At 36.2% G+C, this 19,757-nt stretch overlaps 1 protein-coding gene across 1 annotated transcript; it reads right to left on the reverse strand.

Moving 5' to 3' along the window:
* Positions 1-594: 594 nt before the first annotated feature.
* On the reverse strand, positions 595-18,828 carry LOC311494519 (uncharacterized protein; the record flags this gene model as incomplete). The annotated part of the gene is made up of 12 exons (XM_084553601.1): positions 595-1,581; positions 1,673-1,760; positions 2,931-3,086; positions 3,343-3,468; positions 3,651-3,744; positions 4,622-4,757; positions 7,768-7,858; positions 13,364-13,485; positions 13,584-13,671; positions 14,022-14,177; positions 14,439-14,564; positions 18,690-18,828. 12 exons carry the CDS (start codon positions 18,826-18,828, stop codon positions 1,398-1,400), a joined length of 1,506 nt encoding a protein of 501 aa, XP_084409727.1. The 3' UTR covers positions 595-1,397.
* Positions 18,829-19,757: the final 929 nt, after the last annotated feature.

A 19,757-nucleotide genomic window follows, 5' to 3' on the forward strand; every position in this document is an offset into this window, starting at 1 on the left:
GCAATAAAGTGACAAACACATGAGTGAGTTAGAAAAGACTTAAATAAACTAAACTGGTGTGAAAATCATTTCAGTCAAAACCATTTCAACAGGTGAGGATGAGCTTGGTCTAAAACATTTTTCTTAAGACTCACAACACTTTAGCCTCATATATATGAAGAATAACACCACCCTTATCTTTCAAGTTGCTTCAGGTACCAAGGTGCATATTAAACATATTAAACAACATAAACATTTGTCTGAACTGAACCTATGAAATATCTGAAAATATCTTAAAAATCCTGAAACATTAAAGATGTTTTAGTTTTACATCCAGACGTTCTTGATGACCCACATTCAAACAGGAACATAATAAAACCTTGTAAATAATTAAAACAAACCCTACTCTGATTCTGATTGGCTAGCACTCATTGTCATCAGGGTCAGAGCCAATTAGAAGCAGGATGCTGGTGGGGAAAAACTCTGCTGTCTCCTCTGTGTTTGGGGAAAGGGGAGGGACAGAGGGGACAGGCAAGAAAAACTCCTGTTTAAGTCTCTACACTGGTGTAAAATCACAGAGACAGTGTCCTATATTGAATTGAATTAATGCTTTATTGTTATTATACATCAGTACAACAAAATAGTATGCAACATCTGAACAGTACAAAGATAAAAAGACAAACATAGATATACTCATTCACACATATAAAATCAGGTTCTAAAAGACTGACCTTATTTATTTATTTATTTTTTCCAAGTAAAATGAACTTCAAATGTTAAAACTGAAGTTAGGAAAAGTGCAACAACTTATTTATAACACAACTTAATGCTCAACCCATTTTTGCCAAGAGATAAAAGGTCCAACCAGGACAGTCTCAAACTGTTAAAATATAAAATACATGATTTTCAGTTATGAAATATCTATAATATTTTAGGAAAAGTTTAATATAATAAGAGAGACTAGCTTATTTTTTAAAAAGAAATAACTCATAAATACACAGCAACATTTATAACAAGTATATGTGGTATTTCCCTGTGCAAATGCATCAATATATTTCATTTATGTAATACAACAATCAATCACCATTCATACGTAACACAGTTTCCAAATAAAATAAACCGTCTCTATGTCACTGTCAGCAGGGTGTTCATGTGGACTGAGGCAGGGTATTCCAAGACAGAAGTTGATCTACTGATCTGTCTTTTCTGTTCTCTGCAAAGATAATTTGACAGAATCCAAATGTATAATAACTGGATTCTGGAGCAAACGTATACTCCACAGTGAACGGTTTTAATCTGAGAGTTTAGACTGGTTACAGAGTTGCCAGCACTGTCATGACTCAGCAGAAAACATTATCATCCATCAAAGATGTGACAAAACATAAAAAAGAAGAACATTTTCCTGCTATAAATGAAACCTACCTATTTCCCTGTTGTATACATTCATGTACTACTACTACTATAAGAGTGAATAAAAAAAGAATCTCAAAAACAACAATGCTGATGGCCACAATAACTGGAACCCTCCAAGTTTGTCGTCCACATACAGAATCAGTTGACGTAGTTCCTGGTGTTATCAGTCGAAGGTTTTTTGATTCACATCTGGAATAACAGACGTGTTTTACAAGAAAATGTATAGAAATAAAAAAAGACAGCCAATGTGTCTCCATGTGTGATGTTAAGATTTACTTACTGTGTGTGTTGGAGACAAGATGTTAATGTTCCATCTGAAAATGTTCCATCACTGCAGTCAGAGCACACAGTGTCTGAGGAGGCTGAGCCTGCACAGACACAAATTATATGGAAGTTGAAACTAGTTCAGTCTAAAGTATGAAGAGATGAATTAATGAGTAAGTAATGTGTTGGAATGTGGTTTAATAATCTATGAAGAATCAGACTAATGTAGAAACATGGTCTAGATCAGTGTTTTTCAACCACTGTGCCGTGGCACACTAGTGTGCCGTGAGAGATCGTCAGGTGTGCCGCGGGAAATTATCCAATTTCATCTAATTGATCTTAAAAACATTTTTTGAAAACAAATTAATTATTATTGCCATTATTATTGCCATTGTGGAGTATCTCTCTGTGTGTATGTATATGTGTATGTATGTATATATATATATATATATATATATATATATATATATATATGACTTTTCTTTGTGTTCATTTGATTCCTATTCAAGACACTTTGACAAGAATGACTTTATATTGTTAATATTGGCTACAGAGTTTCATTTTTTTAACATTTTTGGTTGGTGGTGTGCCTTGTGATTTCTTCAATGAAAAAAATGTACCTTGGCTCAAAAAAGGTTGAAAAACACTGGTCTAGATGAGTATATTCATGTCATGTTCAACCTATATTAAAAGTATAAACTCTCTTTTAATGTTTGCAACTTAAGAAAAATGTTTTACAATCAAAGACAGGAAATATTCAGATATCAAGACACCATCAGAGTGCAGGCTTTACATCACTGGATAAGACACACCAATGAGAAATCACTTGAAATTATACCATTAATCATCGGAACAGTGATATTTTATTTATGTATTTAATTATTAGGGTAAGTAGAGTTTCATTCATAACATGAGCCTGTAGTCTCAGGCCATTAATGAGTCAGGATGAAAGGTATTCGTCCAGTTCCAGGTGAATAAACACCCACAGACGTTCCTATTTAAAGCCCAGTATGAAAGGACAACTGAGCAACGTCCAACTGGTGGCTTGTTAAATCTGTCTTAAATCTGTCATAGGATTAATATGACAAAGTAGTTTTGAAAAACAGGAGTGCTACTCATTTACTGCACTACATCAGTAAATGTGGATAGAAACATTTTGGTGCTCTTTACTACCATCTATTGGTCAGAAATCATCATGTGCAGCTTTAATGAGCAAACTGACACAAAGATCAGTTTCCTTAATCTTTGTTCTCATTTAAAACTAGAAAACCAACCTTTTTCCTTGATGTATTGTCCTGGATGACAGACCGTGCGTTTCTGTGCTGCTGCACATTGGTCCTTTGTTAAGTCAATAGAGAAGAAGCCCTCAAGTGGTTCACAAACTGTATCTGATGTTGGTGTACATGACCTCTTTACCTTCAGACCAGAACCTATCAACACATATGGAAGTTACAAAACATGCAGAAACAAAACTCCTATTGTGTTTAATCTGTTTCTGATTTAAAGATACCTTCAGTGGTTAGAACAACTTTAGAAAATGTGACACAATAGTCCCTTCAGTTTATGAATTCATAGGAAACATCTGCATAAATGAACTTGTCTGATGTGGATTTGATTTAAAATTTAACAGTTGAAAAAAAGAAAAACATTTCTACTGATAAATAAATAATATTAACAGAAATGTACCTGCATCACAGTTGGTGCATGGGAAGCACTGCATACGTCCAGTAGCTTTATCCATATAAGTTCCATTCGTGCAGGGCAGACATGATGTACTTCTGAACTCTGTGCAGTCTTCTTTAACTCTGGTTCCTGTTAAGAAGACAACCAGTGATTATTGTTCTAGCAACCTTGTTAAAACACAATCTTCAGAGTAAAGAACATGTTGCATATAAAAACATCTATTTTTATTGTTCACCAACAGTTTTCACTTGTGATCATACATTAAAAAGCAGGAAAGGACGAGGACCCTTTAGTATTCAGTTGGATCTTACCAGGTGGACACATAGGGCAACATTTATTCTCTATCCGATACTGTCCTGGATAACATGTGAGGGTATGACAGCACAAGACTTTCATCACAATTATCTGTGAAGAGAAGTTAAAAGAAAACAACATCATAAAAACGGTCATCTCCCAAGTTTCTTTGATCCGTCCTTCGCTCCCCTCAGACTTAGGGTTAGGCTTTACAATAAAACATGTCTGGATCATGGCCCTGTTTTAGACTGGAGACCTGTCCAGGGTGTACGCCGCCTCTCACCCGATGACAGCTAGGCTCCAGCAGACCCCGCGACCCTTAACAGGAATAAGTGGGTATAAAAAATGAATGAATGTCTGGATCATAATAGGATGCTTACACAAACAATCGATAAAGTCATTCTTTCTTCTTAACACACTGCAGACTTGTTAGCATATATACATAAGTTTATAAAGCTGTTGAATACCTTGATTTTGCTGCTGATTCCACTTTATGAACAGTTTAAAACAATTAACGCATAAAAATTAAAGAAAAGGAATAAATATCCTGCCACTCACCTGACAACCAGTTCTACTATAATAATGAAAGTTTCTGTTACAGGTCATTTATCAAACACTGTCACATAAGAGTTGTTGATATTTGTGTTATTTAACACTAATACAAGTTAAACTATAGAATAGATTGGTCTGTAAATGCAGAGAGGATTCATTCTGTACTGTTATGGTGGATGAGTTTTCTATATATCACACAGTGTTACTGAATGTACAGACTGGTTGAACTCTGCTCTACAGCATATCTCATCAGAGGGTAACTAGAGAACATACAGTTGACTTTGAGTTGTTGGATGAATGTGAGATGTAAACAGGACTTCAAGAACAACCCCACTGCTTCTATCCCACTAATAGAAAGAATCTCCCAGGATTAGGAGGATTAGAGGAGGAGCATTATGATTATTATCCTGTGATTTTCTGCAGTAAAGAATTTTACCAGAAAAACTGAAGTTCTCCAAGATGTTCTTCTTGAAGTCTTGTTATATAGCAGGTACATTTTTTCTTGACCTGAAGACATCTCAGTGAGATTTGGGATGAGGTGAGTTTGAACATCCAAGACATCAGAACAGCATCTGTAAGAAAAATTAAAGGTTTACAAAACAGCATTTTCCAGCAGGAATCCTGGTTACACATTTACATACATACATATATCAATAACAGTTTACATTCACTATACAGTTGAGTTTCAGTTTATAGATTTCACTAAAGGTTTGGACACACCTTCTCATTCAATGGTTTTTCTGTATTTTTATTATTTTCTAGATTGTAGATAAATACAGAATACAGATACATCCAGTCCCTACAGTTCTCCTCAGTACCTTCTAGTGCACAATAAATAAAAGTAAATAATAAATAAAACCCTTCTAAAGATAAGAAAGTAGTATGTAGATGGCACCATATTTATTTAAAAACAAAAAAAAAAACATAAAACTCTAGACAGAAACCTGAATAAAAAGTGAATTATAGATGTATATGGTGTGCATCTTTTTATCATTTCAGGAGCATGCTTCCTGTGTACATACAGAGAGCAACACAAGCCTTACTTTGAGTTATATTAATGAGTAAATAATGTGCGCAACCTCTCACAGACTGGGTTAGGCTCGTGTCCTTGGCGTGTGCTTGTGGCTAACTCTCTGTATGTCATCAATATAATGGTTGTGCATATTTTTATCATGTGTCCTAAATTTCCTCAGCTGAGTTAAAGCTGCTGTTGCTCTTCTTCTACACTAAGTCAACTTGACTGCAGCGGTCCATTTATTGGGATCTTTTCTCTGTGTAAAAGCCATGATAAAGTGTAAATCACTAGACCTAAAGTGTAGGTCACAAAACTAGACCTTCAGTCAAAACAGGAAGTGGTGAATGATGGAAGATATTTTGTTGAACAGTCTGTATTAAAAGTTACAGTTGCCCTGAAGGACAACTGTAAGAAGCAGTCGAGTTGAGCGCCTGAAACTGAAAGAGTGGCAGCAGGTCAGCAGATCATTAGCTCCATGATTCTTACCTCTAAGTCTAAAAAAAAAAAAAAAAAAAGCAATTTCCCTTGTGGATGAATAAAGTTTATCTAAGTCCAAGTCTAAGGCTAAGGACAAACACAAACACATTACAGAAAACACAACAACGTTTCACAAAAAAACGATGATTTCATTTCAGATTACAGAAAGGGTGGGGACAACACTTCTCTGTTATTAAGTCAGTTATGCAACCAACATGGTCAGCTGTTTAACTACGCTGAATTCCTTCAACATTATAAAATTCCTGTTACACCGACAGATTTCTCTATTGGCCTTGATGCTGTCATCACAGGAATTAGAGAAGACTGCAAAGGAAACACTGATCGTTCCGCACTGCTGGAGGACATAACTGGAAGAACTTGTTTCAGATTCCAGTTAAAACAGAAACAAAACTATTTCAACAAGACCTTTGTTGGGAAAATTTGTTGAAATAAAGTTTGGCATTTACCACATAAGTTTTGTTTAACCAATAAGGTCATAGAGATCTCCTTCAAAATGATCCACAGATTTTACCCTACTAATCTTTATACACAAAGGGGGTAATTTTATGTTCACTGATCCAATTTATTTTTTTTTTTTTAAAAAGAAACCACATTTCTTAGAACTTGCAGTATATATCAAACTATACATGTCTTTGATATGTGACAACACTAACCTGAGAGCAATTTAAACCTAAGATTTATTTAAGCTTTCCAACATTTTCATGTAGTTATTTACTTTGTTAACTTTTCTCTACTGCACTCTCTGTTGTTGTAGTCCCCCTGGCGTCTTGTTTTGTATATTCATATTATTCTTCATTGTGATACGCGTTGGAAAGAATGGAGGATGAGATGGCATTAATAGAGGAGTATTTTGAAAGAGGACATACATATAAAGTCATTCTTGATAAGCTCAACCCATCATGACATTAACATGTCCCTCCGAACCCTGAAAGCACGGTTGAAGGAGTTAGGACTGAGGAGACGGGGCAACTACGTCTTCATCAAATGAAGTTAGAAGAGTCATAATATCAGAGCTGCACAGACCTGGACAAATGTTTGGCTACAGAACTATGTGGTCCAATCAGAAACAAGAAGTGTTGTTCCTACCCTTTCCGTAATCTGAAATGTCATTGTATTTTGACCTTCAGGGCAAAGAATGCTTGTAACCAGTTAATGTGGAAGCAGCCAGTTGAATAATGAATTTAAGTTATTCCACTGGGTTCATAATTGTATCGGTGCCTCACCAGCCATGAACCTCACCACACGTCACTGTTTCTTTTTCTAGAAGTTGTCATTTCTATGTTAGTACCTTCATCAGACATCTCTGTCCTTCAATTGTGTTGTTGTTATTTGTTCGACTACATAACCCTGGTAGTATCAGCTCTCAAGTCATGGATTTCAATAAGTTCACACGCCACACATGATATTTCTCACGCTGAGAAGTGATAAAAGTTGCCGCATATTAGTCACATAGAGTGTTTAAAAAAGAGATTAGTAATCTGTGAATGGATACTCTGCTTGAATCAGCCAATCAGAAGATAGCATTTCTCGTTGCCAGGTGAAATAGCAATCACGCTGTTCGCAAATGCACTTTTACAATAGCTGCTGATTAAAATCGAGGAACGATGCAGGATATTTGCTTTATCTATCTTTTTTTTTTACTATTTTACTATTTCATTAATTTAACCTTCTTAAATTAATAAAACTGGTTCGATGGGGCTATTTAAGAAGGCTCAAATTAATTGAGTTTCTGTTTTTAACGGCCATGTAAATGTACACACACAGGTTCAGGTTGAACCTCCTAGAAACACAGGAGCTAATGAATGCAGACAATGACCAGTGATGTTCAAGGGAACACTTTTGGCCAAATGTCTTTTTTTCTGTTTATTTGGTTTAAAGGAATTTGTCCTTCATTAGATTAATATACTAATACATTATTAGTATCAAAAAAAGCCCTGGTAGTATGAAGCAGAAGACAAACCATAGTAGTGGAAAACAGAGAGACAGTGTTTAGAGTTTAAACAGGTAATAAGCTGAATCCTATTTGATGAGTCAGAATTAATACAGGTGTCTAACCATGAGGAACTTACCGACGACGACCGACGTAGGAACCAACTGGCAAAAAATAACCACGTAGAAACCAAAATCCACAAAGCAAGAACAACAAAATGTAGAAACCAACTAATTAACGTTAAGAACAACACCATGAACCGTCAAAACTTAAGTGAAAGAAAAAGACTGTCTCGCATTCCTCTGAAGTCATGTAATCCATCAGCCGATAGAATTCCTGAACCAGGTTAAAGATTCTTTTCTTCTTCCTGAATCATGAAATCACAGTCAGAGGACTAACCATAAACACTCAGACTGAACGTCACTCCAGTCAGTGAATCTAAATAAGAAGTTAAATATTACAGTAAACAAGTTGTTAAACTCACTGGTGTTCATCATGTGGCTAATATATTTTATTCACATGATATGATGATACTTAGATTTTTTATTCAGTTTTTTGCAGTTCTTGCATTTTTTTACTATTATTATACTAGTTATTTAATTTCTCTAACTTGTTCTTCTATGGGCGGGGGGGGGGGTTGAAGTGCTCAATTACAAAGACAGCAGTGGAAGACCACACTTTCAAAACACTTGCCCTCTTTTCTCTGTCATTGCTTGCGATGCCTTTAAGCAGCGCTGATGTAGAACAAGTGTTCTCACAGATGAGCCTGGTCAAGTCCATACTGATAAATACTCCACATAAAATACGGACTGAGAAGACAAGGCATATGCTGCACAGACTTTGCCCCAAGCCAAGAGATGTTCCAGCGCTTCAATAGTCGCATGTACTGTGTGAGTGGAGCATCAGAGAGCAGGGAGACGGATGCAGATGGATTTTAATTAAGGTAAACACTGTTACTGTATCTTTTTTTTTATTTGTGCCAGGATATGATGCTAAGAAGGAAAGTTGTTTTTTGATAAATGATGATAATCCTCAAAGTATTGTAATATTTAATGGGATTTAGGGAATCCTAGGTATTATGGCTGAAGTATAATTTCACCTTATCCCTCATTAGAAAATGACCTTTTCTTTCTGCAGCACAAGCTCTGGCCTCTACACATGACCATGTTCTACAGAGAGTGAAACTACCTACTCTGTACCCGTCCTGTGGCCTTTGACTTTGATTTGCCCTCTTTGGGTCACCACACTCTCCTCTGTAAAACTAAAACATGTTGAATGTTTCAGGATATTTAAGATATTATCAGATATTTCATAGGTTCAGTTCAGATAAATGGTTATGTTGTTAAATATGTTTAATATGCACCTTGGTACCTGAAGCAACTTGAAAGATAAGGGTGGTGTTATTCTTCATATATATGAGGCTAAAGTGTTATGAGTCTTAAGAAAAATGTTTTAGACCGAGCCTCATCCTCACCTGTTGAAATGGTTTTGACTGGAATGGTTTTCACACCAGTTTAGTTTATTTAAGTCTTTTCTAACTCACTCATCTGTTTGTCACTTTATTGCTGCAAACTAAGATTATCTGTAATTTCTCCTGTTTCTGGGTTGTAGTTATTTAAAAATGGGATCTTCTGCAGTCCCTGCAATAATAAATAAAGAATTTGTGAATTCAGGATGATATTTATTTGTGTGTGCAAATTTTAATTATCAGAGGTTTACTGTATATATAATGTACTTGGTACATCAGCCTATGTTTAATATCCCATCTGTTTTCTAATGTTAAATAATGTTTAAAGGTAGTTTAACTCCCTCTTGTAGTCGTTGTCCTGAAGTTCAAGGGGAAGAAAAATAAATAAAATAAAACTGTGTACCGTGGGTACAGTTTTGCAAAACTGCGCACAGTTTACCAATCTGTCCACATGGATGTAAATTGACAATCTGTACCCAGTTTAAAATCCGTCCCCATGGATCGTAAAACCCTGCACACACTTTATTTATTTTTCTCTCCCCAGATCCTAGAGGGTCTCTGTAGAGAAAGTTGCCTGTTTTGGGCTTGTTTTCAGAGGCCTGTTTGCTTATTTGTCTCGCAAGATCTGGCAACACTGCTGAAAATTATTTGTTCCCATATCTATGCATTCCCAGCTGTGTCTGTGCTTTTTTGGCTCTTTTAGATCTTCCTGTTAAGATAATCAAAATCTGACTCATCCATCAGAGCTTATTTTTCTTCCTTATTCCTGCTCAGAGTGGGCTTATTGCAGAAACAAATGACTGAATACAGTTTCCCTTCATTGTTCATTAAAGACTGCTTCCTGTTGCCAAAAAAATCACTGCTGTCATGATCATGTGCTTTTCCGAACCCAAAACAACCCAAAGTTTTAACCACTTTGATGCTGATGGCACGTTTCTGCCGTCTTTCATTTTGCCTATAAAACCAGAGCGTCAGCTCATCAGTCCTTGTCCATGTTTAATTCCCGTCTCTCCCATTATCCCAGCTCAGCTGACGTTTGCTTCGTCCTAAAGCAAATCTACTCTCGTGAGTTGCATTTGAAAGCCAACTAGCAAGAGATTTACCATTTTTAAATGAAAAGGCAAAACAAAAAATGTTGGTTTGAAAAATGTGTGAGGAAAGGAAACTATGGGGATTGAGCCAAACAAAATAAACACAGTACAATAAAATAGGGCTTTTCTCAATCTATCCGTGAGGAAACAAAAAGAAAACAAAAGGCCTGACTATCTTAAAAACGTCCAATAAAAATACATCAGTGGCAGCAACCCATAACCTATAGTGGTAGCGCTTTCTTTCTACGTGTGTGAATGTACAGGGTACCCCAGTCTTAACTCAGTCCTACCTCCCCACCACAAACCTTCCTAGACAATAAAGCAAAGTCACCGAGAACAAAACGAGAGAGGCTTATGTCCTCTGTCTCTGATTGGCTGGAGGATGAGCAAATCCACAGGTCTTCTGGAGCTCACAGGTGGCAGCCAATCTTCCACTTCTCACCTGCAGGACAAGGGGAGGAGAGAGACACACGCACAAGTCTGTACACGTAACAAGCTTCTTCTCACTTTTGATCAGCAAGTCAGCTGTGAAACATTAACAAAAAGTAGAAAGAACGAGGGAAGGCAGAACGTCAGTGCAGAGAGTTGGAAGGGAGAAGAAAAGTCCTGGGACCGTTGCGTTCCAGCTGAACTCATGTGTGCACAGAAGGCTTCCTTTCCAGTTCATAATGCAAAAGGAGATTGTGTGCTAGTTTGTCTCTGTATGATTAAACAGGAATAGTGAGAGGAGCAACTCCCTTAAGCCCTTCAGCCATGGCCTTTGTCCCTGCTTTGAATAGCAAGGTACATTGAAGCGCTCCCCTCAAAAAGACAACTGAAAGCCAACGAAGTTGCATCTCAAACCTGTTCTCCTCATTAGAGAGAACTGAGTTCAGAGTAACAGTCGCTGCAGTGAATAATTTCCCCATGTATTTTAGTGATAAACATGTCTCATAAGCAAGCTATTAATGATAAATGATAAACAGTCTCAGCTGACTAGGAAGGCAATCATGAGTTTGAAGACAGACCCACCCCGATAGCATATAACATACAACACCCAGCAATTTAGTTAGTGTTTACAAGCGGGATTGACTTCACAAACTAGGCTGGTTTTCTGCTTGCAAATATGCAAATATGCAGTGATGCAGTATAACGACTTTAGTGAGAAAAGCATTCAATATTTTGACTTCTAACTTCTGAGGAATTATCCACTTCTTCCAATGATGTAGCTCCTCTGTTTTCACAAGCTATTTGGTAATTGTGTCTGTCTACGGTGTTGGTGCTGAGTAGGTAGGGTATTGTGGGATGCAGAGTTTATTTTCTGTAATGGCCACCTGATGTGGTACAAAAAATACTGTGAGACTTTTAGGCCTGGAAAACATGAGTTTGGGGCAGTTTTTATGAAGCCTAGGAGGCTAAAGACAATGTTCAAATCATTTTGTTCATTGCCAGTGTTATGTCAATGCACCTGTGTGAATGAAAAGGCAAAGCCTGTCTCATATTTCCTTGAAGACATAACCATTGACTCAGCCCATAAAACTCATTAACCAGAAGGTCAAAAATTCACTTCTTCTTCTTCCTGAATCATGATTCACAGTCAGAGGACTAATCTCAAACACTCAGACCGGACTTCACTCTAGTTCTAAATACGAAGTTAAATATTACAGTAAAAAAGGCAATAACAGGCAATAAACAGGTATACGCAATGGATTTTATTTTTTTATTATCCTTATGCACTTTGAATATTTAATCGTCATGGTAACGTAAGTGGTTTCCTGACTGTACAGTTAGGACTGGCACCGACCTCGAGGTATTTTGTTACTGTGAAGTATCTACAAATATTATCAAATGTATTTATAACTAAGGTTTAAGTCTCTACACTGGTGTAAAATCACAGAGGCAGTGTTCTATATTGAACTAAATTAATGCTTTATTGTCATTATACATCAGTACAACAAAATAGTATGCTACATCTGAACAGTACAAAGATAAAACACAAACAAACACACAGATACCCATTCACACAGCCACCAGTATCCACAATCATACAAACATTCACTCATTCATTCATTCATTTTCTGTAATGTCTTGTCCTCTGGAGGGTCACGGGGGTCTCAGCTGTCATCAGGTGAGAGGCTCGGTACACCCTTGATCATTGATTCTTACACTGATTGCTGCACTGGTTGTAGTGTACCTCATTTTGTTTTTCTTTAAAGAAATGAAACAAAAAACAAAAAAAATGAATTCTTTAGATAATCTTAATTCCTTAGATTTCTACGGATAAATAAATAATATTAACAGAAATGTACCTGCATCACAGTTGGTGCATGGGAAGCACTGCTTATGTCCATTAGCTTTATCCATATAATTTCCTTTCGTGCAGGGCAGACATGACATCCTTCTGAACTCTGTGCAATCTATTTTAACTGATAGGTGTGGCCAAATACAAGTGTCTCATCTGCTGGAATAACTATACTTTCAGTCTGAAAGTATAATGTCTGCGAGAAACAAGGCGATCACCAGTAAGCCACATGCAGCGTGACTCACTGTCAGCAGGATGTTCATGTGACTGAGGCAGCTGCTCCAGGCCAGAAGTTGGGCTTTCTGATGTGTTTTTTCTGTTCTCTGCAAAGACAATGTGTCAGCATCCAACTGTATAATAACTGGATTCTGGAGCACATTTACTCTGCAGTGAACAGTCCACATGTTGTTCAGCATGTTTACACTGGTTGACACTGAGGAGAGAAAGCCATTCACTTAAAGCAGAAAGCTCTTGTTCATTTGTAGAAACATCATGGTGCAGCACAGACAGACCATCCTCAGTTAATTGTAATTTGTGTGTGAAAAACACACTGCTGTCTTACCCGCTGCTGTTCACACCAGTGAGGATACAGCTCGTTCTTCTTTTTACTGTTTGATGGGATTAAAATATATATATATATAACATCTATTATATAAAAGTGTTGACATCTATACCAGTGGACATTATAGTTTCAAATAGTGTGAAACATACATACCACCACATCTCCTCTGTCTGTAAGTAAACAAAACAATGAAAAACATGATTATCACTGTCATGACTTGGCAGAAAACATTATCATACATCAAAAATGTGATAAAATTTTGCTGGTTCAAAAAAAAAGACTTACTTGTTAGACATCTTGCCTTTATTTTGTCTCGGTAATATATTAATACACCTGTTAAAGAAACCACCATGATGATGATGATGCCAAAAATAACTCCTGCATTTGGAGTTTGTTCTCCACATACAGAATCAGTAGTTCCTGCTGTTATCAGCTGAAGTTTTTTTGATTCACATCTGGAATAACAGAGACGTGTTTTACATGAAGATGTACAGAAAAAAAAAAAAAAAAGACATCCAATGTGTCTCCATTTGTGATGTGAAGATTTACTTACTGTGTGTGTTGGAGACAAGATGTTAATGTTCCATCTGAAAATGTTCCATCACTGCAGTCAGAGCACACAGTGTCTGAGGAGGCTGAGCCTGCACAGACACAAATTATATGGAAGTTGAAACTAGTTCAGTCTAAAGTATGAAGAGATGAATTAATGAGTAAGTAATGTGTTGGAATGTGGTTTATTAATCTATGAAGAATCAGACTAGAAACATGGTCTAGATGAGTATATTCATGTTATGTTTAACCTGAACTGAAATCATGTCTGAGTCAACTGAGTCATGTCCACCTTGTTTAAATTTAGAAAGACCTTTATTACACTTTTAGTTCTTCACAACCATCTAGTGGTCAGAAATCACCATGTGCAGCTTTAATGAGCAAACTGTCACAAAGATCAGTTTCCTTAAACTTTGTTCTCATTTAAAACTAGAAAACCAACCTTTTTCCTTGATGTATTGTCCTGGATGACAGACCGTGTATTTCTGTGCTGCTTCACATTGGTCGTTTGTTATGTTAATACAGAAGAATCCCTCAAGTGGTTCACAAACTGTATCTGATGTTGGTGTACATGACCTCTTTACCTTCAGACCAGAACCTATCAACACATATGGAAGTTACAAAACATGCAGAAACAAAACTCCTATTGTGTTTAATCTGTTTCTGATTTAAAGATACCTTCAGTAGTTAGAACTTTAGAAAATGTGACATAATAGTCTCTTCAGTTTATGAATTCATAGGAAACATCTGCATAAATTAACTTGTCTGATGTGGATTTGATTTAAAATTCACCAGTTGATGTTATTGCGGCAGACATTTCTACTGATAAATAAATAATATTAACGTAATATTAATGTACCTGCGTCACAGTTGGTGCATGGGAAGCACTGCTTACGTCCAGTATCTTTATCCATATAAGTTCCATTCATGCAGGGCAGACATGACGTACTTCTGAACTCTGTGCAATCTATTTTAACTCTGTTTCCTGTTGAGAAGACAACCAGCCATTATAGTTCAAGAAATCTTTTTGTTTTAATTAAATTAAAATACAATCTCCAGGGTAAAGAGCATGTTGCATACTAAGCAAAGATTCATACACTGTTATCTGTTATACTGTCATTATTATTACTACCATCAGATGAAGGCAAATATAAAAGGGAGTATCAATAAATATTAATCTATTTTTATTGTTTACCAACAGTTTTTACGTGTGATCATACATTTAACAGCAGGAAAGGATGAGGACCGTTTAGTATTCAGTTGGATCTTACCAGGTTGACACATCAGACAGCATTCATTCCCTATCCGATACTCCTCTGGATAACATGTGAGGGTTTGACAGCACAAGACTTTCATCACAATTATCTGAGAAGAGAAGTTAAAAGAAAAGTCATAAAAATGGTCATCTCCCATGTTTCTTTGATCCGTCCATCTCTCCCCTTCAACATCAACAGCAACATCTTTTCTTGACAATAAAATTAGTCTGGATTGTAATAGGAGGCTTACACAAGAGACCGATAAAAGCATTTTTGTTATAAGCGTTATTGAATGTACAGACTGGCTGAACTCTGCTCTACAGCATATCTCATCAGAGGGTAACTAGAGAACATACAGTTGACTTTGAGTTGTTGGATGCATGTGAGATGTAAACAGGACTTCAAGAACAACCCCACTGCTTCTATCCCACTAATAGAAAGAATCTCCCAGGATTAGGAGGATTAGAGGAGGAGCATTATGATTTATTATCCTGTGATTTTCTGCAGTAAAGAATTTTACCAGAAAAGCTGAAGTTCTCCAAGATGTTCTTCTTGAAGTCTTGTTATATAGCAGGCACATTGTTTCTTGACCTGAAGACATCTCAGTGAGATTTGGGATGAGGTGAGTTTGAACATCCAAGACATCAGAACAGCATCTGGAAGAAAATTTAAAGGTTTACAAAAACTGCATTATACCATAGGAGTTCTGGTTATACATTATAGTTACAGTTCTATCTATCTATCTATCTATCTATCTATCTATCAACTTCACTCCACATTGATGCTTTATTTGGAATAATCAACACATCAAGTATAGAATAAATCTCTTTCTCAATTCCTGGTTTGATAATAACATCATTTTAGTTACCCAGCTACTCAATGATAATGAAAATCTTCTAAATTACACTGAATTCCTCCAAACATATGGTATTCCTGTTACCCCAAAGGACTTTGCAACTAATGGATGCTGTTCCCTCTGGTATTCTAACCCTATTAGGAGGTGCTGGAAAACCAGTTTGTCCTCCTATAGACCCCTAACTAACACCAATGAGACATATGTGTTTCTCTGTCACAACTGAAAAAACAAAATACAATTGTCTCATCAGATCATTGTTTCAAACAGATATCACTACTACTACTCCATTTGTTATTCAGCACTGGTCTAAGATTGCTAATGGGTTGAACTGGATCCATATATGGAACCCTCCTTACAAATACTTAGTTACAAATAAAGTTAGAAAAGTGTATCACAAACTGATTCATAGATACTACCCTGCCAAACATTTTTAAATGTTTTTAGAATTTAAGAAAGATTAACGCATGAATTGTTCTCTGTGTGAGTCTGAGCCCAAAACCACTTTCACTTTCACATTGATCACAATGAAGATTGACTCAGATTTTTCTCGAGCATGAAACAACGTACTTTTTGGTGTCCATGATGTCAAAAGTAAAAAAAAAAACAGAAAGAACTGTATGTCATAAACTTAACAGGGAAATATCACATACACAAAGCTAAATTTAGTCACTCAAACCCCTGTTTTGTGGAATTCCAAAGGGGATTTATTTAATAGCCCAGCCCCCTTGCTATTGTTTAATTGTTTGTTTGTATGTACATTAATAATAACTGCCTTTCTATTGATTCTATTTCTTTTAATAAAGAAGTATTCATTTGCGTTGTAGTCTTATATTCGACAACATAACCCTGGCAGTATCAGGGCTCTCAAGTCACGCATTTCAATAAGTTCACACGCCACACATGACACTCGCTGTACATTAGTAACATAGACTGTATATGATGAGATTAGTGATCTATGAATCAATACTGCTTTGATCAGCAACCTATCAGCCAATCAGAAAATAGTATTTCTTGTTGCCAGGTGAAATAGCAGCTCCACAATCACGGCTTCCATAAATACTGACGTATGCGCTTTACAGTAGCTGCTTATTAAAGTCGAGGAGGAACTACGCAGGATATTTGCTTTATGGATAATCTTTACCTTATTTAAACAGCATTGGACAGTTGTTGGCTTAAATTAATCTCAGTAACTGTCATGTAAATGTACACACACAGGTATACTGTCTGCATGTTCAGGTTGAACCTCCTAAAAACACAGGAACTAATGAATGCAGACAATATAGTGTTGTTCAAGGGAACACTTTTGACCAAATGTCAAAAAAACAAAAAACAAAATGTAGAAACCAACTAATTAACGTTAAGAACAACACCATGAAATGTAAACACTGAAGTGAAAGAAAAACTGTCTCGTAGTTCTCCGAAATCACATGATCCGTCAGCCAATAGAATTCCTGAACCAGTCAGTCAGAGGACTAACCACAAACACTCAGAGTGGACTTCACTCCAGTCAGTGAATCTAAATAATAAGTTAAATATTACAGTAAACAAGTGGTTAAACTCAATGGTGTTCATTATGTGATATTTTGAGATATTTTATTCACATGATATGATGACACTTTGCATTTTTATTCAGTTTGGTTGTTTTTGATTAGGAAGCTATTGAAAATATATTTGCATATTTTACTTTTTTCTATTTAAACTTGCTATTTTTATATTATCATGCTATTTATTTAACTTCTCTAACTTGTTCTTCTACTTGCCTGTAGGCAGGTATGCAAAATGGATTTCATTTTTTATTCTCTACACGCACTTTGCGTGTGTAATCTAAACTAAAATGAGAAACTATTTGGTAATGTTAAGAACAATGTTTTTGTAATAAGCTTTTTCTGAAAATGTTGGTGTACTGCAAGAAGATATACGGCCTAGACAGTCAAAGACAGGAAATCTTCAGGTATCAAGATACCATTACAGTGAAGGTTTTACTTGAGATTAGACTGATTAAAATGTTTTAATGGTGTTTAAGCTACAACTGGCCTAGTCTCACTATTTTCTGCTTCCTTAAAGTATTAAACTGCATTTGATAAATAATCAATGTTAAAGAACAAATGAGCCAAGTCCACCTTGTCTTAACCTTGAAAGACCTTTATTAGACTTTTGGTGGTCTTTACTACCATCTAGTGGTCAGAAATGAAATCACCATGTGCAGCTTTAATGAGCAAACTGTCACAAAGATCAGTTTCCTTAAACTTTGTTCTCATTTAAAACTAGAAAACCAACCTTTCTCCTTGATGTATTCTCCTGCTGCTTCACATTGGTCCTTTGTTAAGTCAATACAGAAGAATCCCTCAAGTGGTTTACAAACTGTATCTGATGTTGGTGTACATGACCTCTTTACCTTCAGACCAGAACCTATCAACACATATGGAAGTTACAAAACATGCAGAAACAAAACTCCTATTGTGTTTAATCTGTTTCTGATTTAAAGCTACCTTCAGTGGTTAGAACAACTTTAGAAAATGTGACACAATAGTCTCTTCAGTTTATGAATTCATAGGAAATATCTGCAGAAATTAACTTGTCTGATGTGGATTTGATTTACAATTCACCAGTTGATGTTATTGATGCAGAAAAAAAGGAAAAATATTAACAGAAATGTACCTTGCATCACAGTTGGTGCATGTGAAGCACTGCTTACGTCCATTAGGTTTATCTATATAAGTTCCATTCAAGCAGGGCAGACATGACATACTTCTGAACTCTGTGCAATCTAATTTAACTCTGTTTCCTTTTGAGGTAAGGAGCGTGCTGCATGCTAAGTAAAGATTCATACACACTACTGTCATTGTTACTACCACCAGATGAAGGCAAATTTAAAAAAAAGAGAGAGAGTATCAATAAATATGAATATGACTGTTGTTCAATAGCAGTTTTCACTTGTGATCATACATTTAACAGCAGGAAAGAACAAGGACACCTTCAGTATTCAGTTGGATCTTACCAGGTGGACACGTCGGGCAGCATTCATTCCTTATCTGATACTCTCCTGGATGACATGTGAGGGTTTGACAGCACAAGACTTTTATCACAATTATCTGTGAAGAGAAGTTAAAAGAAACAACATAATAAAAAACAGTCATCTCTCATGTTTCTTTGATCCGTCCATCTCTCTCCTCAACATCAACATCTTGTCTTAACAATAAAACATGTCTGGATCATAGGTGATCCTCCAGTCCAGGCATTCTTTATGTGAGGACAGTCTCTTCTTAACACAATGTGTTACTAATTTGTAGTGTGAGTTTTCTATATAACACACAGTGTTACTGAATGTACAGACTGGTTGAACTCTGCTCTACAGCATATCTCATCAGAGGGTAACTAGAGAACATACAGTTGACTTTGAGTTGTTGGATGCATGTGAGATGTAAACAGGACTTCAAGAACAACCCCACTGCTTCTATCCCACTAATAGAAAGAATCTCCCAGGATTAGGAGGATTAGAGGAGGAGAATGCACAATGGATTTTATTTTTTTATTCTCTATATGTACTTTGAATATTTAATGGTCATGGTAACACAAGTGGTTTCCTGACTGTTCAGTTGTGACTGACATCGACCTTGAGGTATTTTGTTACTGTGAAGTATCTTCAGATATTATTAAATATATTTATAACTAAGGTTTAAGTCTCTACACTGGTGTAAAATCACAGCGGCAGTGTTCTATGTTGAACTGAATTAAAGCTTTATTGTCATTATACATCAGTACAACAAAATAGTAGGCTACAAGTAGTAGTATACCTGAAGCAACTTGAAAGATAAGGGTGGTGTTATTTTTCACATATGAGGCTAAAGTGTTATGAGTCTTGAGAAAAATGTTTTAGACCGAGCCTCATCCTCACCTGCTCAAATGGTTTTGAGTAGTATTTCTCGTTGCCAGGTGAAATAGCAGCTCCGCAATTACAGCTTCCATAAATACTGGCGTATGCGCTTATAGCTGCTTATTAAAGTCGAGGAACTACGCAGGATATTTGGTTTGTGGATAATCTTTACCTTAATTAAACAGCATTGGA

The sequence above is a fragment of the Chelon labrosus genome (genome assembly GCF_963514085.1).
Source record: "Chelon labrosus genome assembly, chromosome: 10".
Lineage (NCBI taxonomy): Eukaryota > Metazoa > Chordata > Actinopteri > Mugiliformes > Mugilidae > Chelon > Chelon labrosus.